Source organism: Anopheles coluzzii, chromosome 2, assembly GCF_943734685.1.
Source record: "Anopheles coluzzii chromosome 2, AcolN3, whole genome shotgun sequence".
Classification (NCBI taxonomy): Eukaryota; Metazoa; Arthropoda; class Insecta; order Diptera; family Culicidae; genus Anopheles; species Anopheles coluzzii.
Genome location: NC_064670.1, coordinates 124,076,332 through 124,099,472, shown reverse-complemented (window position 1 = coordinate 124,099,472; position 23,141 = coordinate 124,076,332). Strand labels below are relative to the sequence as shown.

The following is a 23,141-nucleotide window of genomic DNA, read 5'->3' as shown; positions in this document are numbered from 1 at the left end:
ACACACCACAGGCCACAGGAAATCAGACGTTTTAGCGAATTATGCGAAAATTCAATCCATCTCAACCACCACCAAACTCCACTCCAAAGGGAGAGATGATCGATGGGAAAATCGTGTCTGCACCGTCTACACGCCATCTCACGGCCGACGGGAAGATAATTTTATGCTAAATCATAACCAATTCCCTTCCAAAGCTTCTTACGACGCTTCTTTCTTGCTCTTTTTTTGCTTTACCAGCAGTTGCACTACCTCACCTTCTTCCCCTTTTGGGGATTAGCAGAACTCGCCCTCATTCTCGCCCTCAGCTCTCTCGAACCCATTAATTGTAGAAAGTTTGCGTTCGGTTTCCTGCATCGCCAACCCCAGCTGCGTGACCTCAAACACACACACACACACAGACACAGTCCCGGGCTCGAACTCTAACGAGATCGAATTTGCATTCCTGATTCAAGGCGTTGAGGTTGGGGTAGTGGTGTGGTGTTGTGGATCGACGACGATGGTGACGATGACGACGACCTAACGGTCAATGATCGGGCCCCGCGCACCACGATAAGGCTCCGGCACTCTTTCCTCCGCAACCGGTTTATCAAATTAGCCACGCCTGTCACTGCAAACACACCCCACTTCCTGTCTCCCCGTTCTGCGATCTCATTTTACGATCAAGCGTCGGGAATGCAAAACCATTAAGCGAAGCTAAAAGCGCGACAAACGGCAATGCCAACACTGAATGGGGGGGTTGGAGAAGGGATCAAACTGCAACCGATTCTGAAGTGGAGCAATCTAAGACACACCCGGTCTTTTTTTCTGCGGATCAGATCACACACTACACACACACACACACAGACACACAAGATCAGCACAGTTGACACGCATCGATCACTTACAGTATGCCACAGTCGCACACGGGGCACTCCCTAAAGCGCAAAGGAATTCCTCTTGGATCAAAGTTGAACTGGCGCACCGAGAGTTGGAGGTACAAGTCCTCGAGTTTGACGCTCAATTTGGCTATGCAAACACACACACACTCATCGACACACATACACATTGCGTGCGTGCGATCGAGAGTCAAGAAACCGCGATCATCACGAGACACACCGCGTCACGCGACCGTCGGAGATCACTGTTGCCGAGCTTTTGTTTTGAGCGGCACACTGCATGCGCAAGCGAAGGGTCGCTCGATCTCCAGCTGAAAGGCTCCCCACCACAGCTGCGACGGCTAGTGGTCTCGCTTGCACTGCCAGTGCCAGTACGATCGCTTTCCCTTGTGAGAGCCACTGTGTCGTGGAGCTGCTCTCAGAGCCGTGAGTGCCTAGCACACCCTTAAGCTGAGCCTAATTTCTCCCAAAACCTGTTCTTGGTGCAGCCAGTTTGCGCTTTGTACTTTGATATGTTGTAGCATAAGCGAACGAAGGCACGACCTTGCGGACAGCAAGGATGTCCAGCAGATGGCACAAGAGAATGGGAATGTAATGCTACGTTGGTCACGATCGTGCGCCGCACCTGCCCTCAAGGACGTTAACGGTTTTCCTGGATACAACCTGGCGCCTCCGCCAATTTCCGGCGCAAGGTGCAGGATAATATCGGAGTACGAATGAACGACACACCTTTCCAGTTTTAGGGGGTTTGATCACATAACAATTTTGCGTTTATTTAACAGGACGACACTTTAGTTCCAGCCGAAGAAGTTGCGGAAGCGGGTGATGATCTGGTCGACATCGACGCCGAAAGCGCGCAGCTGGGCGGAGAAACGAGTGACATCCGGGTGCTCAATGACGCGGGTGAAGCCAGCGCGACGGGCCTGGGTCATGCGGTACAGCTCACCGAACTCGCTGGCAGGGTTGGCGATGAAGGTGCGGGCCAGAGCCTCGGCGCCCTCCAGGTTGGTGGCGGCACGGATCTCGTCCATCATCGCGTTCCAGGAGCGGGAAGCCGGCGAGCGAGCGTTGACCGAGCGGGTGATCGGGGTCAGACCGAGCATGGCGGCGATGCCGTTCAGGTAGTCGCGGATGCTCACGCCACGGACTTCGGTCCAGGCGCTGATCTCCTGCAGCTCCGGGGTGGCGATCAGCACACGCCAGGCCGCATCGGTCTCCTCCGACTGCAGGAAGCTCCAGATCTCGCCGACCTGGGCGTCGGTCTGCACGTAGCGCTCGTAGATCGTGCGCACCTCATCCATGTTCAGGAAGGGCAGCAGCTGATCGACCTCAGCGCGCAGGTTCTGCCCGAAGGCAGCACCGAACAGGGCCAGCAGGATGAGGAATTTCTGCAAACAAGATCATGTGGAGTGGCGGTTAGCTTGAAGAATCCTTGAATCGATCCTCTTTTTACTGCTCCTGTGCTTACCATTTTGATAGACGGTTGAGTCGAAGGACTACTCTGAATGCAAGCGCAATAGAAAGGTGACTCTAGGAGCAGTCAATCGACCCTTTTATACCCAAAACCAGCTGTCCGAGCGAATCTCGTTGCCAGCCAAAGTGACGCTCGCGTGATAAGCGAAGAACGGGGCGTACAGGGAACGCTACCGTATTGCAACAAAACTCGCGATAACATCTTGTTCACGATAACCGACAACAGCGGGAGGGCTCGGTTAGTGGCCAAAAATAAAACAAAAAGTCGTACAAACTGCAATCGGGCAATAAAACAAGAAAAATCCATTCGATTCTGGATGATTGCTTGTCTGCAGCACCTTTTGCTGTGGCTTCAGTGCTGACGATTCTCGTGTTGTTTGCTTGGTATTGAAAGGCAATTGGAGATGAAGTTATGAAGCAATAGATCGAGGGTAATAGGAGGTTTAAAGTAACTCTTAAATAATGTAACTAGCACATTAAATAACTGGTTTAAACAATCGATCGATATTTGGAACGGATGATCTTGAATATCTAGTAAATTGTTGGAAACAAAATAAGCGACACAACGCAAGTAAATCTATCCCAGCATTTGACAGTTATGACATCCAAGCAGTCAATGAAAAGGTGTTAACAGAGTATAGATGCATCATGCATTAGTAACTCTCGGAGAATGTGGACAATGAATTCAAAACTGTTGTGATCATTGGCAAAAGCGTCGAGTTCTATCGGTCAACTATCTAATTATATATTCCCTTTAATTGCAAGCAACCCGGACGCACTTTACCTGCTCCTCCGCCACAACGGTAGCGTGGCCGAGCGGTCTAAGGCGCTGGTTTAAGGCACCAGTCACTTCGGTGGCGTGGGTTCGAATCCCACCGCTGCCAACAGATATTTTTATTGTAGTTGGCTGGCATAGAAAAAAAATACATTGACGTGTGTGTTTGTAGGCATGTAAAACAAACGTGTTTTGGTCGCTAGCTTACTATGCCTTTCCCATAGAAATTGACTACATTTTGATAATATTTTGACATCCTGATCATGATCTGGTAAGTTCTTCTGAAAGTCGTTTAATACGAATGGAAATATTTGAAGCATTAAAATATGTTTTTAAAACATCGATTTCTGAAGTTTTTTCTAAAGCCTGGCACCTAATACTAAACATTCATTTTGGCACCAAGTATCAGTTCACATGTCCCAGCTGACCTTGGACTTTACCGGTGCACTCGCCGGCTTGACGTGGATGCTATTTGAGTAATCTAATAACCCCAAAAGGATTATTCCACGAACCGATTAAAGACCTCCCCGAAGATGTCGTCAAAGCTGCAATCTTGCTGCGGTAATAGCTAGGAGTTGCCAACGCTCCCCACCGATAGCGCACACGATATGATTGATGGGCTCCGCAGCTGGCCTACACCTTTCCTCCGCCATCCATCCGTTCCAGCTGCAGCATCTACGATGTTTGTGCCACAAAAAAGCACCCTGTGATATCGAACCTTATCAACCGCTGCAATCTTGTCGTCCCGCTTATCGACCACCGTCCGAAAGGTACTATATAAGCCGGCCGGCGTCCTGCAGTGAACCAGATTCAGTTGACCACCCGAGTGCTACCTGAGACTGTACGCGACAATGAAGTTCATCATCCTGCTGGCCCTGTTCGGTGCTGCCTTCGGGCAGAACCTGCGCGCTGAGGTCGATCAGCTGCTGCCCTTCCTGAACATGGATGAGGTGCGCACGATCTACGAGCGCTACGTGCAGACCGACGCCCAGGTCGGCGAGATCTGGAGCTTCCTGCAGTCGGAGGAGACCGATGCGGCCTGGCGTGTGCTGATCGGCACCCCGGAGCTGCAGGAGATCAGCGCCTGGACCGAGGTCCGTGGCGTGAGCATCCGCGACTACCTGAACGGCATCGCCGCCATGCTCGGTCTGACCCCGATCACCCGCTCGGTCAACGCTCGCTCGCCGGCTTCCCGCTCCTGGAACGCGATGATGGACGAGATCCGTGCCGCCACCAACCTGGAGGGCGCCGAGGCTCTGGCCCGCACCTTCATCGCCGACCCGACCAGCGAGTTCGGTGAGCTGTACCGCATGACCCAGGCCCGTCGCGCTGGCTTCACCCGCGTCATTGAGCACCCGGATGTCACCCGTTTCTCCGCCCAGCTGCGCGCTTTCGGCGTCGATGTTGACCAGATCATCACCCGCTTCCGCAACTTCTTCGGCTGGAACTAAGGCTTACGTACCACGGACAACTGCTTGGATGAAATAAAAGGAATGTTAATTTGATACAAAACAGTTTGGTTTGGTTTCAATCTTTTGTCTTCAATGTGCCCGCCTCTTGGACCAATTCCCGTATGTAAACAAACCAATCGTTTTGACAACTGGCCGTCGTCGTCGTCGTTGCCTGGTCGAAGCGAAGGTGGTCGTTCTCGGCTCATATTGACAGATGCGCAGAATCCGTGGCGCATTCCTAGGGCGCAGCGTATATTTAGAGTCCCCCCAAATCCCCCCTCTTTCCCTCTTCGCACTCTGCCAACTGAATCACTTTTGGTCGGGCACGATCGAGAACGAACCTCGTTCTCGGGCGCAGTTTACGACCAGCTTGCGCTCCGGCGGTATCGAGCGTGGATCCGCGATCAACTCCACCTTCGTGTGCGTGTGTGTGTGCGTGTGTGTGCGTGTGTGATAGGGAGCGCAACCCCTCCGTCACGGTTGCGTACGAGACAGCGACGAACGAAAATGTGTCCGACCTGCATGTTCTGACGCTCTTGCGAACAAAGTGAAAATTCGATAACCCTCTTCCGATTTTGATATCGAGCACACAGTTTTGGCCCTAAACGTGTGAAAATCCCTACGACCCTCAACAAGTGCTCCTCTCGATACGCAGCTTCACTAAAATCAATGCAAATATCATCAATCGATCACGCCCGAGGATCGTTTGTGTGCGTGTTAGTGGCCGCTTTGTGAGATCATTTCTCTTCACCATCCCCCCAAAACAACCTCCCCCGAAAAAGTGTGTGTGTGTGTTTGGTATTGGTAGCTCTCACTATGGGCAATCAGCACAGCATAGCAATTAAGCATGGCAGTACCGCGGGCAAACCGAAGAAAGCCGTACACTGGAAATCCGCAGGTAGGTTGTCGTCTTATCTATTGGTGAGAGATTGTCCCCCTCTGTTCGCTTGATAGAAGCTCTGCCTCGAACATATAACCGAACCTGACGCGGGTTTGGATTTTCACAGTTTGGGCCCGTCTATTTTTAGCCCGGGCCCTGTTCTTCGAGCAACCAGATACGCCGCCGCCGTTACAACCGACTCATCTGTCTGTGTCTTCTATCTCACGCTCTCTGCTCCGTGTGTACCATTGACCCGACCAGAACGTGTAATTCAAATAATTTGCCTCAATTCTCGCTCTTTCTCCTTCTCTCTCTTTCTCTCTTCTTTGCAAAATCGTGCTTTCGTACATTTAATAACCCTTTTCTTGTTTTGTGTCTCCTTCTAGAACCACCTGGCCCACCGGGTAAACCGGCCCTCGTGCCAGGCTCACCGTCCTCCGCACCGGATGTGGTAACGATCCGCTGGAGCCGTCCGACCACTGATGGAGGCTCGCCGATACTCGGGTACGTGGTGGAACAGCGAAGAACCGGCTCACCGCACTGGGTTCGTGCCTGTCCGTCGCTCGTCCAGCAGACGGAGCTGTCGCTGAGCGGCCTAGAGCCCGGCTGGCGCTATCAGTTCCGCATCATGGCCGAAAACATTGTCGGACGATCGGAGAGCAGTGAACTCTCGGACCCACTCACGGTGACACTGCAAAGGAATGCCATCTCAGCGCCACGCTTTGTGCACGAACTGTTCGATGCGACTGCCGTGGAGAACGAGAAGGTCGAGTTTCGGGTGCATGTGGCAGGGACACCTGCACCACAGATCAGCTGGTTTAAGGATGGGTTCGAGATCTACAGCAGTCGGCGGGCGCGTATCATCACCGAGGCGGATGTTAGTGTGCTCGTGATCCATCAGACCGCACTGACGGATGAGGGTGAGATCAAGTGTGCGGCGACGAACCGGGCAGGACATACGGTGACGCGCTGCCATCTGACGATCGACGCCTATCCGAAGATACGACTTCCGCGCCAGTACGAGGACGGGTTGATCATCGAGGCGGAGGAGGTGGTGCGCATGAAGGTGGGCCTGGCTGGACGGCCACCGCCAGCAGTTGAGTGGGCACACAACGGTGAACCGCTGACGAACGATGGTCGGCACGAGATCGTCACGACGGACAAGAACTCGACGCTCAAGATCGTCAGCACTAATCGAGCGGATCGGGGCGAGTATCACATCCGTGCGCTGAATAAGCTTGGTGAGGACAATGCATCCTTCTTGGTGACGGTCACAGCACGTCCGGAGCCACCAGGGCGCGTGACGGTGGCGATCTCGTACGGCAAGACAGCCACACTTAGCTGGTCCGCACCGGACGATGATGGTGGATGCAAGATCGGCAACTACATCGTGGAATACAACCGAGTCGGGTGGGATGTGTGGCTAAAAGCGGCCACTGTCCGTCAGCTAACTGCGACGCTGAGCGATCTTATCGAAGGCTCCCAGTATCGGTTCCGCGTGAAGGCTGAAAATCCATACGGAGTGAGTGATCCGAGTGAAGAATCGGAGGTCCTATTTGTGCCCGATCCAAAGCGAGGTATTACAGATGCATCCAAAATGCAAGCACAGCAACCCTCCACTCTACCCCGCAAACGACGTGATCTGTCCCAATCACCAATGCGCGAGTCACTGCCCAAGAAAGCGTTCACGCCCGAACCGTACGGACGAGTGGACGTAATGCGCGAGATGTCCTACGGAACGCCACTGGATCGTAGCATTGGGCAGGGCTACACAAATACCGTCGCCCCAGTGCCAGCCCTCGTCGTCACAGAACCAGCTCCACTAGCAGAGCCCGAGTCGGAGTCGGAATCGATCGGTCCTGTCAGTAATGTGCGCGGAATGGCGCCATCTTCCCTCAAAGCGATGCAAAAGTTCTCCAAAGAGCCGAGCCCACTGAAGATGTCCGATCGCGAGCTTTCGTCCACCGGGAACAGTTCGGATCAGATGGGATCGGGCTCGGAAAATGAGTCCAGCCAGCAGCAGCCCAGCTCGAAGGCAGCCATCCACAACAGCTCCGAGTTTATGTTGGTCCTGTACAACGAGCAAGAAGCGAAGAAATCGACACGTAAGTGAGAACTCACTGGGGCAAACGGTTGTTTATTGGTTTTTGAGAGTTTGTGTTTTGGCAGCCTATCGCGATCGAATCAAAGAAACGATCGAGCTGGAATGTTTATTACGTTACAATAGATATCTTGTTTTGAATTCCCTTTTGAAAGCGTTAAGCGTCATGATCAAACAGATCGGAACAGGTTGCTCGTTGTGAGTGATCGTACAAAATGACAGCAACGGACAACCTTCAAACACTTCAAACACCGTACCAAATCTCTCACGCGCACTGTTTGGCGGCCGCATTAGACGAAAATGAAAACAATAGCAACAGTTTTCGGTTTCGTTTGGTGTTAGACCGAACCGCCCAATGACTTATGTTGGTGCGAAATACAGTTAATATTTATTGCCCATTCTACAGCGAAACTTACAAAACACCACTCATTTTGTCACTGCTGCAAGCGATGTTAATTTGATTGTTGTAAATGTGGGAAAAATGCCACCAAACAATGGCAGTCGGATTTTAGGTGTCGAATTTGGAGACTGTATTTCCTTTATTGAATCGAAGTTATTTCCATGAAAAGCCCATCAACGTAGACACCAAATCGGATTGTTTTTTGGTAATTTTTATGTCACCGTTTTTTTGTGTCTTGTTATTGTCATGCCCTGTACACCCGTACATCCCCAAGTGTGTCAAGTGCTTTCCAAGTTGCCTGGTTGTAGTATACAGTACATCTATTTGTTACAGCAAGCAGCAAACCCGATGGATTAGACCGTCTTGCCATCCCGCTGCAATCGCCTTGGTATCGGTGGAAGTTTCAGAAGGACAGATTCTTCCTCGAACGTCTGCTTGCTAAGCAAGGTGTTGGATCACGCTCTGGGAAGCCTCCTGGAGTTCCTGTTGATCGTCAAGGAGTCTTCAGAATACTGCTAGGTGGTAGCACTACATATCTCGAACGGAGCACGCTGCATGGATCCATCCATTGTCTTTCGCGAGTGTTTCGCGCCTCCTGACGGAATGAATTCACAACTGTCTGTTAGATTGAGTCCTTAGATCACGCAATACAATAGAGAGTTCCATTTAGTCCGCAATCTAATCTTCTTACTCCAATGAGTCAGTTTGCAGCACACTCTTCACGCACTTGATTAACCATATTTAACACAATGTGTGTCGTTTCTCAGAATCGTATCAGAATCTAATGTTGTTGCTTTTTTGGCAGGTAATTCTACCTTCGACTTTGAGCTGGATGAGCTGGTGGCACCTCCACCGCCCCTATCACTCTCCGCACCGGAGCTTAACGTGGAACCACCTCCTGCACCGACGATGCGTGTTGGCGTAAGCTCGACGGAACTGCTCTACGAACGAGCAATGGCACGTTTCTATCAGGCCGTCGCCTATGAAGAATCGGAGAATCAGCGCAAAGAAGCCGAACAGGAACAGGCCGTCCGTCGTCGACAGGCAGCAGCATCGGCACAGGAACCTTCACAGGACGACAAAACAGGCGCTCCGGTCACGACCACAACCGTCAGCAATCGACTGGCCGATCGACGAAGCAGTCTGCGCAAACGTCTGTCCGGCGATAAGGACTCGATCGTGAAGCAGTCCAGCTTCGAGCAGGACCAGCCGATCGTGCCACCGTCTCAGCAGCAGCAACAGCTTTCACATTCCACACTGGCCGAGGAAACGATCGTCGAAGAACCGTCGCACGGTGTGGAGCAGGAGCAGCAACAGCAGCTAGAATCCTTCACCTCCCTCCCGATCGGCTACTCGGAGGGCGAAGAGTCCGTCTCCTCCTCGATGAACTCCATGATCGAGGAGTTGAAGAGGCGCGAGCAGCAACAGAAGCTACTCGAACAGCAGGTACTCATCCTGCCCAAGCGTCGTGGCTTCATGGATGACGACGAAACGGACGAAGAACCGTACCATCCGGGTGGTGAACGTATGCGCTCTCCTTACCGCAATCCCGATCCGAGCCAAGCGATCGAAGTGCTCACCAAGCCGATGCCGCTGCCCGATCCTAACTTTGTGCCAAAACCCATCCTCAAACGTCCATCGACGGAGGTATTGTCAAAGGGCGAACAACCTGTCGTCAGCAAGCAATCGAGCAGTAATCTACAGCTCAGTCCCCCACAACCTCCAAAGCAACCGACTCCCGAGCGGGAGAAATCCCCCGTCAAAGTGCCAACTCCTCCAACGAAGAAGGAAGAACCTCCGGAGCAACAAATGCCCCTGTCCGAGAAGCAACCTCCGAAGGGACAAGAAATCGAGCGTGCGATCGTGTCGGAAGCATCCCGCCAACGGCGTCTCGAATCGCGCCAGAACTCCATCGAGGAGTCACGTGCTGTGGCCGACTTCTACAGCGATATGGTGCAGCAGATTGAAAGCTCTAAAAAGCCACGCAAACTCCCGCTGTACATGAGTCCGGACGAGGTGCGTCGGTTGAATGAGCGTGAGTACTCGCGCAACTCTTCGCGAGCAGGCTCACGATCACCACTGTCCGTAGAGGATCCCTATCTGATGCGGGGTCGTACATCTCGATCACCTTCGCTTGCCTCGGATCATCCGATCGTTGTGCAGCGTGGCACTAAACCGGCCCGGGAAAGCAAGATCTTGAGGCAACGGTCCGCTTCGATCGAGAGTGAGACAGCTTCCAGGCCACCGTCTGTTGTGGGGGATAGAATCGGCAGTCCGGTACAAGCTAGAGACGACGAACCCGACGGACGCATTAGTCGCCCGTTGGACAAAAAGCGCGGCACAGGGCGAGCTGGTTCGGGCGTACGGAACCGATCACGATCGAATTCTGCTGCTAGGACGGCGGGTATGCAAGGTAACACCGCAGTAGCTCCGAAAGTGGCTCCAGTAGCAGTAGAACCACCTCCAGTTACTGCTGTTCCGCCTACTGCACGCGTCATCTCAAACAAACAACCTACGCCGGAACCTCCAGCACGCTCCAAACCTGTGCCGGAAACACCGATCGAACCGGAGCCGATGCCACCGGTCGTACCGGACGCGACCGAGCTGAAGCCGACCATCTCCTACCTGACGGATGTGGCACTGTTTGTGATCGCTTGCTGGTTGTATCTGTTCAAAAATCCCAAGCTAGCTATTCCCGTCATCCTGCTGATCATGTACCGGCACATCCGGGAAGCGGTAAAGGACAAACTGCCGGCCTGGATGAGGCGAAAGGAAGTCCCGCTCACTAGCTGAGCAACAATCTGATCAGGGACCACACATCTCTCTATAAAGACATTGTTTTGCATTGCCCCGCATTGAAGAAGGATGTAGATTGAGGGGCAAAAGGGGATTTTATTTCTAAATATTGTCGTTGTTCCGTAGTCAGCCACAGCTTTTGGGAACCAGCCAAGATATCGTAGCCGATGCCGGTTCCGTGTTCCGCACCGTGTTCGCGTTCAGCACTCTTCGGTGTTCACATACATTTACTCTACTTACTCGTGCACTAGCACTTTCTCAGCTGCACGTTAATGCACGAAACTCTCGCGGACGGCGGATAAGGAATCTCTCGGTCGAAGTTATTATAACCTCGCCACACAGAAACCAAAAAAAAAAAAACGCTTAAATTAATATACCACCACGACACATTAAAACGACGTTATTCTACTTGTGATGCACACTCCCGCACGAACTCTCACACGACGTTAATTACGAGTGCATCAAGGGAAGGAAAGGAAACAGGGAGGAAACAGGCTGACAAGAATCGTGTTATTCCCGGATGCAACCAGATCACTTTAATGTGGCGATGCTGCGTCGTATGTAACGTTTGTATGTATACTGCACACACAGAAACACACACTCGATACGATTATTTTTGTTACCTCTCGACCACCAATTGTTGCTGCACATATATTTGCACATTGGCTCGCTTTCATTGTACGCAGGCGGCACCACGGCATTGCCGTTGCTTGTGTTTTATCTTACTTTGTCACACTAAATCGCCATTTGTTGGGTGGGGCTGTAGAGAGCCGCCGCCATTATCATCAGCGTCTCATCCTCATCGCGATCTTAGCTCGACCGCTATGGTTACCGTATTTGTATTTGTGTACCGTGTTTTTTTTACACCACAGCATAAATGTGTATGTATATATGTTTTTTTTTCTTGCAAAAAGCGAATCGTGAAAAATAAAACGTTTAAAGTGTACCCACATTCACACCGAACGCAGATTGATTGTGGTTTTACTGAAACACAACACAGTGATTAATCACACCGCCACAATGGCATGCAGAAATGTGTCAATTGTATTCGTTATAAGCTGAAACCAGAGTCAAAAAACGAAAAAGAATCCTTCCCATACCGGGAATCGAACCCGGGCCTTCTGGGTGAAAGCCAGATATCCTAGCCACTAGACCATATGGGATGTGTGAGTGAGGGCTGCTACGTTTCAAACACAATACGTTTCTGTACGCATCAAAACACATTTCACCATCAAATATGTATTGCGCAGGACCTACAGAAGCGCATTTATTAAAAATGCACATAAATGCACCCCTGCACCCCTTCACCGAGCTGTGCTTGCTTCCGTGGCTCTGCACAGTTTCCTTTCACTAACAAAAGTTTACGCCTAAATGTAGGCAATGCACACAAGGAAACATTGAAAGCTTTCCAATGCTTTTGAATAAAGCTTTTACGAAAGCTTTCTAACGTTCCTATCGACCCAGAGCGAGTGAGAGAGCGTTGAATTAATTTTTTTTTTGTTTTATTTCATATAACCAGAAAAGAACAACAAATTGTAATTATGTTTGTAATACAACCTTTATTGTTCGTTGTAAAATGTAATTGCCTTTCCCTGACACCATCTGCGTGTTAAAAAAAAAGCACAAATCGCACTTAACCACTAACCAGGTGCAACTTTTGTAACTCACTAAGAACAATTGCGCGCTGGCGCTCGCTCTCTCTCCCTATTGGTTTGTAGTTTGTGTGTGTGGTTTGCTTCTTCTACGCCTGCTGCTGCGTGCGCAAACATCACATTTAACTAAGCTTTAATACATTACATTTGCTTCTCTAGTAATTCGGTGCGTATCGTATCGTAGCGCGCTAAAGCTGGGTTGCCATTTTATCACAACCCTTCTTTACCTTATCAGTATCAGCGTGAATCAGAGCTTCTATTTACACAATTCAACTGGACCTTATTATTACACCATGTTGAGGCGGGATTTTGCTCGGTTAGTACGTGTTGGACAGCTCTATCTATCTTACGGGCTAGCGTTTGTAAAAATTGTTTTGGAGAAAAAATGTCCCTAACACTTTCGTAGACTCCGTTTTGTTTCACACCACTTTCTCACTCTTTCTGCTAGGGACAGCTATCACAATTGCGGTGTGCTTGGGTTGAGAGGGAACCTCCTTCCAAGCGATTCACATGCTTTTTCACAACACTCTTCACTCACATACACACTGTCCCCCACTGCGCTCAATGACATAGTGGGTGTGTGTGGGGGGGGTGGGAATTTTCAAGACCAATGCTCAAGCCGATCCGATGAGGAACCAGGGCAGCACTACCGTAACGGCAATGGCCGCGACACACGTCACACAAACGACGATCATGTTGGAGACGGCACCGGCCTGCTGCTGTTGCTGTTTCGCCCTGCTAAGCTCACTGTCCGTGATGAGCAGCTGATCCTCGTACGGGTCTTTGGTGAACTCGAGCACCTCCACATCGTACCGGAACTTCACCTTGGAGGACTCCCGGCGCCAGAACAGATGGCCCGAGTCCCGCCGGTCCAAACACCAGACGGGTTCTGGGGGTGGGATTGCTGCAAGGAACAGTTTTGCGTTAGTTTTGAGCTCACAGATTGTATCGGTTGTAGATCGTTCTGACTGCTTACCTGAAATAGTCATGGTGTCCAGTGTAACCGTTTAGATCTCTCTGCGACGCGTTAGAAGCTCGCCTACGCGCACAAACTCGCTGAAACAAGCGCGATAGCACGAGTGCGATGTTATCGATTCCGACGATTCCAGACTAATGACGGTGGTCCCGCGGCGGCCGAGCGGATTCTACCCCTACAAATGGGGGTGTTCGACCTTTGCACGCGGTTTTACGTGAACAAAAAACCCACTCTCACACACCCACCGCGCGCACGTCAAATCACTTCAAACGAGTGTCTGTCCGTTGGAATTGTGATTCGTGGATTTCCTGCCACTTGAGGGGTGAGTTCGTACTAAGGGGTGGTAACCGTCTATTTTGACCGATAAATCTAAAATCCGTGTTGAAAGGGGGGGGGGGGGGGGGCTAGATTTTCGACAACATAAATTGCAATTTGCTGATAGTGGCGATAGTGAAGCGTGTGGCACGAGAAGTTTGATTTTTTTTTTGTTAGGTCGAGCGAGGTCACTTGTGTCCTCGCCGGGGTCCAGGACGTATGAAACGACTTTCAGCTACAGCGGGTACGGTGGTCCGGTAGAGTGTCTGGAAAGGGAAGGGAAAAATGACATTGCAAAAGAAAGAAAGTATACATTAATATGCGCCGTACTCGCTCTCTCCCTCCCTCTTCCTCGTTCTCTCCTTTAGTACATACACAACACAGTTGGTTTTATCTATTTTTGAGCCCCCCCACCGTGAATTGCCGGTTTTTTTTAGCAAAAGGTATTTTGCCCTCCCCCAGCCAGCCCCAGTGAGAGTTGTTTGCTTTTAACCCGAAAATGCATGTCAATGCTGTCTGTTGTTTATCGCGCGAGTTTCTTATGCGAGTTCGTAAGCAGTTCACCATGGAACCCAACGGCCGCTGTTCGGGGGAAGGCTTCTGTTTTATGTCCCTCTGTCTGTCTCAAATTCTGCTGCATGCTACTGGAAAATGAAAACTGAGCTGTAAACAAACACTTGAGAAGAGGTGGGTCTTGAAAATGGAGTCCTTGCTCCCAAGCTTCCCCCTCAACTGGTTTGATTGATGAGTCTGCTGCCGGAGACTGTAACTCAAGCACTGCGTGTGCACACTTGGCAGCTATTTTATTACATTTTAATTATGTGTTGATGCTGCAAAAGCTATGCTTTCTTCCTCTGGAAGGGGAGAATAGGCGATATACAGCAAACCCTCTCTATTTTGCTATCGGTCCAAAGCGATAGACAGCTGAACAAATAACGCTTTTTGTATGTGTGCTTCCGGTATGCCCGGCGCCCCGTAGACTTGTTATGCGTAGAAAGTGTTTTGCAGCGTATGCCGCAACAGTCTCCTCCAAGGCATTGGCGCATTAATACACTGCGCAGTAAAACACACTGCTGAAAAGACGCAATTGATGACTCTCCCCCGAATCTGCCCTCGTACACACACACCCACCCTATGATGGGGGGATGAAGTTCTTCTTCTTCTTTCTCATGTCATGTCAAAGATCGACGGAACAAGTCGGACAGGTTTTGGTAGTTATCGTTATCGAGTGTGAGCTAAATATAGAGAAGGCGGGATATTATTGGCGCTTAGGGAGGTAGGGAGGTGTGTGTGTGTTTTTCTAACAGTGGAATTTCATTTTGTGATGTGTTTGAAGCGTTTGAAAAGGTATTTTCGAGTAGTTTTTGTTGCAAATAATAGCAATACAGTACAATCTAATGAAGAGCAAATGTGATCTAATGCAGTTGATCAATAGATGCATCTCCCGTATTGTCTAGTGGTTAGGATATCCGGCTCTCACCCGGAAGGCCCGGGTTCGATTCCCGGTACGGGAAAGTGATTATTAAGGTCTCTGTATCCCTTTTTTGTTGGATGAAATATCAAACAATGCACTTTTGTGTGGTGGTGGTCTCTCTTCACTCACAAACAGATCTTTGTGAGAAACTGTTTCCATTTGCGATCGGGGAGGTCGCTTAGAAACAAACAATAAATGTGCCACAAATAGCAACGCTTTCAAGTGGATTACGTTATTTTCTACCCGCCCAGGCACACACACACACATACACTCTCATACATACACATCGTATCGATAGAAGAATGCACCGAGGTGCAATTATTGCCATTTTCATTGTCACGACTTATCGCATCGCGTCCATATTGATAACAACGGGGAGGGCTTGCTTGATTGTGTCGTTTTTTTGTGAGTGAGATAGAGCAAACCAATACACACACAGAAGCTAAAAAGGCTTGTTATTAAGGTTTTGAAGAAAGAAACATGATACGTTGTGCTTCTTCTTGACGGTTTAGAAAGGGGTTTGCTTTCTTTTGTGGGGCTGCCTTAGAGGGTCGTGTCGTGTACGATAAACGCTTTCCTGCTTGTACCAGGTCAGGGTTAACCAACCCGGACGGCTTATCCATTGGATTATTGACCACGTGTAGAGGGCTCTACCGTGTTCGAAAATTCGAAACCGGCATGAAATCACCCGACCCCCGGGTCAAGTGAAGTCATTGAACGCGTCGCTACACCCCACCGGTAGAACCACCAGTCCGGTTCCGTCCAGTGGCCAGGTCAGCATGCTGGAAATTCGCTTCGCTCGGCGTAATTGAGCTCAATTGGTTCGATGGCCGTACGCGGGCACGTTTGCACCCGCGTGCCCTTCGGGTGGTCGTGGTCCGGCCGGCGCTCAACCGATCGTGGCTGCTTCCGATTAGCATTAAGCGGTGCGCTGCGCCATCACTGACCCAGATCGAGAGGGGCCGGTAGCTGCTGAGGTAAGCAACCAGTAGCCAGAAAAGGGTGACTTTGTTTCAAACCCAACTTCGTTGTCCAGCAAACAACTCATGGCATTGCCAGCGAGTGGCAGATTTCCAAAACACCCTTTACCACGTGCGATCAACGGCGATCAACCCCTTTGCGCTCTAACAAAGATGCGTGACGCTGCGAGCACGGAAGAAAGCATCCAACGGCGGGCAGGATGGTGGATGGAGGCATGTGATTTATACGCGACCGTATCTCATCCGCGGGCAGCTGTTTATTTAACACCCCCCCTGGCCGGTCCAGTGGTCAACGAGATCACTCACACAACCTCCGCGCGAATGACGGCCGAGCGTGGTGCGCTATGCGCGAACCAATGGCGCGGGAGACGATTTGTGTGTAATTACGAATTGCAAACGCGTGCGAGTGTGGGGGGTTGATAAAAGATGTATGTATGCACATACTCAAACACCTCTCTTACATAAACATCCACACACACACACACACACACACACACACACACACACACACACACACACACACACAAAGACCAGACAGCTGGGGTGAGATGTGATAAGGGGGTTATATCGCAACCCCTCCCGCCGTGTATGGAGCTAGCAGTAGGATCCGTTTAATTGCCTCAGACCACATTCGGATGTGTGTGTGTATGTGGTTGTGTGGAACTAGTTTTATCACTTAAGTAGCTGAAGGTCACTCCAGCGCAAACACTGGAGTATCCGCATTCTAACGCGCATTTGTGTCACACAGCTCAAGCTCGTTGCCAACGCTAATCCGCCAAAGGTAAAGCCTACGTGGACCGACACCTGTGCTGTCCATAGTGAACTAGATCGCTATTCCCCAGCACGTCAACACGTCAACACTGTGTGTTACTTACATTCGATCTGTGCGCCACAGAGAGGAAGTTGATCTTCTCCAGCTTGCTTCACCATTAGATCATTCGATCGCAACAACACTACACACTGGCGTTCGTCTCTAGCCACGCAATTCGGCCGATGTTTTATGAATGAGGTATAGGAAAAACAACCACACACACCTGGATATCGCACTAGCGAAAAGACACAGCCGCAACGAACGACGCGTCGCACAGTTTTGCGCGACCGGGCGCGGTTGCTCGCGAACGGGTTGGCGCGCACACACGGGTTCGCGCTTACGTCACGCACTCCGGTCGTCTGTTGCGTGTTGGAAGGGAGGGAGAGAGAAAGACAACGAGAGCGCACTCGAGACAGTTTGTGTGTGCGTGTTTGATTCGTTTTGTTTGTTTGTTGCGTCTTTTTTTGTGAGTGGTTTTTAGTTTGTTTTCGCTTCCTAATGGCTGCGGTACGTCTGCCCGAGATTGACACACTGGATCCCCGTACGAGCTGGGGGGAGTCGACACTACTGCCAGAAAAGGGCTCGAAAGGGCTGTCTCCGGGGTGGCTGAAAAAACCGGTTTCCGCTCTCCCCCAAAACCCCCTAACCCTCCGCCACTCAACAACCCCACCGAAAGGCTTTTCTTGTTTTTGCACGAGCTGGCACAACACAAACGACACTGCTGCTGCTGCGGTCACGCTGTCAAGCCTCGTGCGCCTTTTACCGCGTTACTGTGGCGTTGGTTGTAGAACACAAAAAACAACAGGCGCCTCTCACTGTAAATTTGCATTTGCAGACACGCACTTGCACTTGCACTGGATGGATTTCAATAGGTCACAACGGCACACCACACCACAGGTCTTGGTCTGCTATTACTTTCATCACGGGTCACCGGTAGTTTAAAAATCGATTAGCAAATGCCAAACCGCACCTTTGACCCCTTCTCCTTTTTCCCTTTCCCTTAGGGTGACACACACGCATACACACAGCAGCAGCACAACTGTAAAATTTTGAATCTCAAATCACCTCAGGTTACGCCACCTCGGGAGCACGCGTGGACGACCGCAACGGCCTCACAAACCGAAATGCTTGCCTTGTTTCTTCTCGATTGCGTTTCGACTGACTGGCTCGGCCCCGACTCGAGCATGGTGTGGTGTCACTTGTGCGCTTGTGTGCGTGTTTTTGCGCGCTCCGTCTAACGCAAAACAAACACAACCTCGTGCGGCTCTACCACCAACACCACCACCACCAGCACTACCATTAGATGGGTAGTGATCGCGGTATTGATCGATCGATCGATTCGGGTACACACAAAAGGCCCCCTGGTCGCGAATCGCAGTTGCACATGAAGGGCACACGCTCTCGCGCGCATCTGGTACGCGAAGGGCAAAGCACATGATCGCGCACTGCACGGATCGCGGATTTGGCATGCGGGTAGATCACGGTTATCACGCCGGATCGATGTATCTATTGGGATATATGGTCAGACAGACGACCCGATACAGGCGCGTTGCTTGACCACTTTGTAATTCAAATGTTGGCAACACTGTACAACGGGTTGAGTGGAATTTTACAGCAATCGGCTGAGGACAGTGGTGGACATAAATGTCCGATCATATACTACACGAGCGCTTATTTGGTATCAACAGCACAGTTGTATTGATTAGATGGTTTTTTTTATTATTAGTCGCTCAAAAATTAATGATAATTTTAGGCAAACAGTCACTTCCGAGGATTCGTTTTGGACTGGTTGTCTGTCCACTCTCAGTTAGCAGTCAGGCGCGAATTAAAGGCACACTCTTGGAGGTAGAGAGAAGATGACAACATGGTTTTCGATCGTGCTAATTCCCCCTGTGGGTTTGTACCCGTTCGCTTCCTCCGGGTTCGTGGTCTATTGTTACTCCACAATCTAGCAAAATCAGCACTCCACGGTGTGACAATTGCAAAACCGGTATCAATCGGTAAAATCTACCCTTCCTGCTGCGCTACCGATGAGTCGTCCACCAAGTACACGCGTACATCAGGGCCACACGTGAGCACACGCGTCTTGCATAATGGGACCAGTTCGGGTTGCGTCGGCTTTCAATGCCAACGGTAGTAGTGAGCACCCGAATGGATGCACCCGACGTGCATGGCGTATGCACATCATGTGCCCTTTCTTGTTAAAAATAGCAACTTCCCTGGAACTTCCCCGAACCTCCGGCTAACTGCGCCGTACTCTCACCCAGCACGTGACCAAAACCCCCCTTCAATCTCACCTGTGGATCGATGAGGCCAGGGCACTTCGGGATGTTCCCTTCGCGGGACACGGGGCCACTTCGAGCAGAGCGTGGATTCGATTACACCACCAAGGTGACCAGTGCGATGAAATATCAGATGCCAGATGAGCGACGACTGCTGCACACAAACTCAAAGCACAATCAGCAACAGCCGATTGACGTCATTTACAATCAAGAACTTTCTTAGCCAGAGCTCCCAACTGCTCCCCGCCACGGGACATTGACCGGTGACCACAAAACGCTCTCTAACACACACAGACACAGCTCCAGCTCCAAGCAGGGGCAGCTAGACTAGAGCCCTATCTAGCCCAACCACAAGGGGTCACGCTACGTGATCGTTCTCAAAACAATCTTCCTAATAATGCGAACAGTTTGGCGTTGTTTATGTTTTTGCTGTAATCGTGCACAAAGCATTCGTATAATGCTTTGAGGTCAATTGTTTATTATAAAAAATAAATGGAAGCACACCTTGCAACTCTAGCCACCTTCCGTGCCTCGTGTAGGGAAGGTAATTACGAATTTCCCTGTGACTGTGTGGCACCGTTGCGACGCTTTCGGGGTTTCTTCTGCGCTGTGCTGGACACCTTCGTTGAAGCTGCTGGTGACTGCTTAGAGGTTGATGTTACCGTCGAGGTCGTCGTTGGCGTTGTCTTAACCGTTGCTGTTGCTGTTACCGGTGGTGTTGTGGTTAGAGCATCGACCCCACTTGGCAGCAGTACCGGCTGCTGACGACGCCCTACCGTCTCGAAGATGTTGTACGGTCCCTGGTTAAGGTTGTAGCTGTGCTTGAAGCTTTTCGCCTGCGTACGCTGGGCGGCAGTCACTTCTGCGTCATCCAGGTAGCGCAACTGCGGTAGAATACTGATCACGAACAGCCGGTAGTCGTTGTGTTCGAGCGTGGAGTTGCCGTTGAAGGAGGAGGTCGCACCCGGGTTACCCATCAGCGATAGGTACTTGAGCGAGGGGCAGCATTCGCGGATGCGATAGATCCAGTTCTGCAGGTTAATGATATCACAGTGGTTGAGCCAGAGCAGCTCCAGGTTGGGAAGGGTCGGTAGCGTTCGCTCGTCCGGCTGTACGTTCTTGTCCAGGATGAGTGTGTTCAGCTGCCGGAAGTGTGTCAGGAAGGAGAGGTCTCTGCAGGAGGACACAAGGACAAATGAGTTGCAGTGGTAAAGATCCTCAACGTTAGTCTCCTTCTTACTTGATTTCATTGTAGCTCAAATCGAGGATCGTCGTCGTGCGGGAGAACTTCTCGGCGATTTTGCGCGGGATCTGTGACAATCGTTCGTAAGCCAACGAGAGCCGCTCGCCGTTCTGGTCAATGTCATCCGATTTGCTTGAGTCACTGGGAGAGACAGAGATGCGAACAAACAATTTTATAAGACCTATTTAACTTCCTTCCTTCCCTGTTTTTTCCACAAAAACTCACCTTCCGGCACTTTTAATCGACATCGCGTCCGATGACCAGTCGTAGCTCAGATACAGCTCATCGTCCTCGTCCATGGTGGAGTAATTGTCGACGAAAAATCTGGAATCAGAAACCCAAACAAACGGAATGTATTCTTCATTCTATCAGTCCGTGCAATGGGACGGAACGGGATGCAACGAATGGAAGTAGCCGGGACAATTTGTTTTCTGATAACAGAACATTCGTGTACTGCACGAAATTTGACGGTTCAATGCGCCATTAGACAAGCGAGCGAGCGAGAGAACGAGGTTAGTCAAATAGGACACAATCGAATCAACACAAAAGAGGTTGAGAGATGAAGGATCGGGACAACGATCACTGCGCTTTTGGATGAGTAATGATGATGCGTGTGCTTGTTTCTATTTACATCATTGTTTCGAGTCTTCTAATGGCCCTTTTCTTTGCTATTTTGTCCACCAATCCGACACACTTTCTCTTAAAACTTCAGCCGCAGAGTCTCGGTCTCGGTTCGCTGCTTCAATGCGACTGAAGAACTACACCATGCAGCACGCTTTTCAAGGCATTCTCTCGCTCTCTGTGAGGCCCTAAAGAGATGTCACAAAACACAAGCCATAAAAAAAAACGAGAAAACTGATCCTCTCTTGATGAAGATAACGTCCTACTTCGTCACCACACACACACACGCACACTGCCCTGCCCCATCATTACCCGTGGGCTTAGATTGTGGTTAAGCCTGGGATTGTTGCATCCATCGAGTGGTTGCAATTGTCGGTAAGAGGGCCAAAGAGGCACATGTGAAAGTACTTGAAATAAGAGGCCACACATTCGGTGGCGCAAAATCTGAAACGCATTCGATTAGGGATGGAACGCTTCAGCGCCCTCGGACAGAACGCTACGCAACGTGACGATCATCAAACGATGACGGTGTGATAAGACACCGGCGGTGACTGTGCCACTTTCTCTCACGGGTTTTCTGCCGGGCTTATCATCGCTGAGTATACGATAGCGTCGTGTTCCGGCAGCTCGTTTAGATGATGCAAAGAGGAACGTGATGTGAATTCGGTACTTGATCTTCTCCCAACGAACACTGATCATCCAACTATACCGCCACTACTGTGTGCTAATCTCTGTTGATGCTGCGCAATCGATGGACCTTTGAATTCTCGCAGCTACTCTTCCCTTTTCCTACACTCATCGTTGCAGTAATTAATTTCCCCCCTGCGAGGTCATCTTGGCAGATTACGGAAGTGTAAAGTGTGCCGATTGAATTATGCGTTCGATTGATACATTGTGCGCTGTGGCTCTCTAAACATGGCACCCATCCACCATTCCCCTTTTGCTATTACGCACTTTCACAAAATGACGGTCCTCTCCTGCGGTTCTGGGACGCTCACTTACCGCTCATTGTAGCCGATGGTTTGCATAATTGATACTGATAAGGACGATGTTCTGGGACAATTTGTCAGAATTCTGCACAATTGTGATCGTTTCACTTAAAGATGCCTCTGCTTGTTGTTCACCGTTGCTATTCACGATCTACAGAAAACGCACGCTGTCGTTAGATTAGTTTAGAAATACATTCAAACGATTGTTTCCCAAGATCGTGCTGGGTGCAGCAGCATAACGAAACACAACACTAAACACAGCACAGCGAATGCTTAAAACCTGCAACGAATCGAATCCGTTGTGGCCGATTGTGTGCCCTTTTTAGTCCGAGTAGTTTTAGCCGCGATAAGCGCGCGCTTCCTGTCGCGTGCTACCACACACTTGCTTGCGTTGCTGCCACAGACCAAGTGACGCAGACCGTGCCGAGGGCTCCTTGGTACAGTGGTACAATCTTTGCATACAGAAAGAACTACACTCTGTATGTGTGTGTGTCCGTGAGAGTGGACCAACAATTTCCTACTTTCCCAGAGAGCTCCCGAAGGAGCGGCACAGCACATCGATTCCCACGCGGGACACAGCCTAGCAGCAAGTTTATTAATTTGGACCACGTTTTCTGAGCATTTGTTTCTTTTAATAAACCGCAGCCACGGAATCCTTAGCAGTGCTCTGTTGGCTGCGGTTTTGCGATCCACTCCCGAAACGGGAGCGTGTTTATTTTGTACCCGTCAAGGCCATAGTTTAAAAACTCCATTCCAGTTTGCCCGGTAGCACCCAGGGCAGGGTGGATTGTGTTAATCGTATTCACTTTGAGGCCCACACCACGGAGCGTATTAGAATCGGTGTGATTGTGTAAGTGCCAATCAGTCATGAGCAATTGATTCGGAACGCATTGCAGCTAGCGACTAATCGGACGTTGGGTTGGGAGTAAAGTTCTTACTTTGAGGCTGATAAGAAGATGAACAAAAAGGCACAGTTAGTTAATACTTAACCACTTAGTTAAGATCTCAAGCTCGAATGGTAATGAAACGAAGCTACTAAAAACAGAA

At 50.4% G+C, this 23,141-nt stretch overlaps 5 protein-coding genes and 3 non-coding genes across 12 annotated transcripts in view; 4 read left to right on the top strand and 4 right to left on the bottom strand.

Moving 5' to 3' along the window:
• LOC120948117 (titin) overlaps nucleotides 1–1,140 on the bottom strand; it is a 158,474-nt gene extending 157,334 nt beyond the window's left edge. Inside the window, exon 1 of one of the 2 annotated variants that reach the window (XM_049607064.1) lies at nucleotides 885–1,140. The gene's annotated coding sequence lies outside the window, so the exon portion shown is untranslated. The remainder of the gene's footprint in view (nucleotides 1–884) is intronic. The other variant, XM_049607065.1, reaches the window with a different exon arrangement.
• A 472-nt stretch (nucleotides 1,141–1,612) lies between these two features.
• Nucleotides 1,613–2,449, bottom strand: LOC120952739 (protein G12-like). Its single transcript, XM_040372211.2, has 2 exons — nucleotides 2,344–2,449; nucleotides 1,613–2,263 (listed from the first exon to the last, which is right to left on the bottom strand). Exons 1-2 carry the CDS (start codon nucleotides 2,344–2,346, stop codon nucleotides 1,667–1,669), a joined length of 600 nt encoding a protein of 199 aa, XP_040228145.2. The 5' UTR covers nucleotides 2,347–2,449; the 3' UTR covers nucleotides 1,613–1,666.
• A 701-nt stretch (nucleotides 2,450–3,150) lies between these two features.
• Trnal-aag (transfer RNA leucine (anticodon AAG)) lies at nucleotides 3,151–3,232 on the top strand. Its single transcript has one exon. It is a non-coding gene; the product is annotated as a tRNA-Leu (tRNA).
• Nucleotides 3,233–3,915: 683 nt separating this feature from the next.
• On the top strand, nucleotides 3,916–4,635 carry LOC120949672 (protein G12-like). Its single transcript, XM_040367092.2, has one exon. It carries the CDS (start codon nucleotides 3,975–3,977, stop codon nucleotides 4,572–4,574), a length of 600 nt encoding a protein of 199 aa, XP_040223026.2. The 5' UTR covers nucleotides 3,916–3,974; the 3' UTR covers nucleotides 4,575–4,635.
• Nucleotides 4,636–4,867: 232 nt separating this feature from the next.
• LOC120949671 (muscle M-line assembly protein unc-89) lies at nucleotides 4,868–11,714 on the top strand. The gene is made up of 3 exons (XM_040367091.2): nucleotides 4,868–5,472; nucleotides 5,841–7,559; nucleotides 8,761–11,714. Exons 1-3 carry the CDS (start codon nucleotides 5,391–5,393, stop codon nucleotides 10,746–10,748), a joined length of 3,789 nt encoding a protein of 1,262 aa, XP_040223025.2. The 5' UTR covers nucleotides 4,868–5,390; the 3' UTR covers nucleotides 10,749–11,714.
• A 128-nt stretch (nucleotides 11,715–11,842) lies between these two features.
• Trnae-uuc (transfer RNA glutamic acid (anticodon UUC)) lies at nucleotides 11,843–11,914 on the bottom strand. Its single transcript has one exon. It is a non-coding gene; the product is annotated as a tRNA-Glu (tRNA).
• A 376-nt stretch (nucleotides 11,915–12,290) lies between these two features.
• Nucleotides 12,291–22,533, bottom strand: LOC120948668 (leucine-rich melanocyte differentiation-associated protein-like). 4 transcript variants are annotated; one of them, XM_049607643.1, is made up of 5 exons: nucleotides 22,108–22,533; nucleotides 20,710–20,808; nucleotides 20,482–20,625; nucleotides 17,024–20,414; nucleotides 13,767–13,960 (listed from the first exon to the last, which is right to left on the bottom strand). In XM_049607643.1, the coding sequence occupies exons 1-4, from the start codon at nucleotides 22,131–22,133 to the stop codon at nucleotides 19,790–19,792; spliced, it is 894 nt and encodes a 297-aa protein (XP_049463600.1). In that variant the 5' UTR covers nucleotides 22,134–22,533; the 3' UTR covers nucleotides 13,767–13,960; nucleotides 17,024–19,789. The 4 variants fall into 4 exon arrangements, with proteins under 4 accessions (XP_040221205.1, XP_049463600.1, XP_040221203.2 ...); XM_040365269.2 differs by having other exon boundaries at nucleotides 18,025–20,414; XM_040365270.2 differs by lacking the exon at nucleotides 22,108–22,533 and adding an exon at nucleotides 21,116–21,282.
• On the top strand, nucleotides 15,137–15,208 carry Trnae-cuc (transfer RNA glutamic acid (anticodon CUC)). The gene has a single exon. It is a non-coding gene; the product is annotated as a tRNA-Glu (tRNA).
• Nucleotides 22,534–23,141: the final 608 nt, after the last annotated feature.

What these genes read in the sequence shown, in the direction of transcription:
- LOC120949671 (XM_040367091.2), top strand. Translation starts at nt 5,391, where the DNA reads ATGGGCAATCAGCACAGCATAGCAATTAAGCATGGCAGTACCGCGGGC. An exon ending in CGTACACTGGAAATCCGCAG is followed by an intron (nt 5,473 to 5,840) that starts GTAGGTTGTCGT and finishes GTCTCCTTCTAG; the next exon opens with AACCACCTGGCCCACCGGGT. An exon ending in AGAAGCGAAGAAATCGACAC is followed by an intron (nt 7,560 to 8,760) that starts GTAAGTGAGAAC and finishes CTTTTTTGGCAG; the next exon opens with GTAATTCTACCTTCGACTTT.
- LOC120949672 (XM_040367092.2), top strand. Translation starts at nt 3,975, where the DNA reads ATGAAGTTCATCATCCTGCTGGCCCTGTTCGGTGCTGCCTTCGGGCAG.
- LOC120948668 (XM_049607643.1), bottom strand. Translation starts at nt 22,133, where the DNA reads ATGCAAACCATCGGCTACAATGAGCG. An exon ending in ACCATCGGCTACAATGAGCG is followed by an intron (nt 20,809 to 22,107) that starts GTAAGTGAGCGT and finishes TTCTGATTCCAG; the next exon opens with ATTTTTCGTCGACAATTACT. An exon ending in TCGATTAAAAGTGCCGGAAG is followed by an intron (nt 20,626 to 20,709) that starts GTGAGTTTTTGT and finishes TGTCTCTCCCAG; the next exon opens with TGACTCAAGCAAATCGGATG.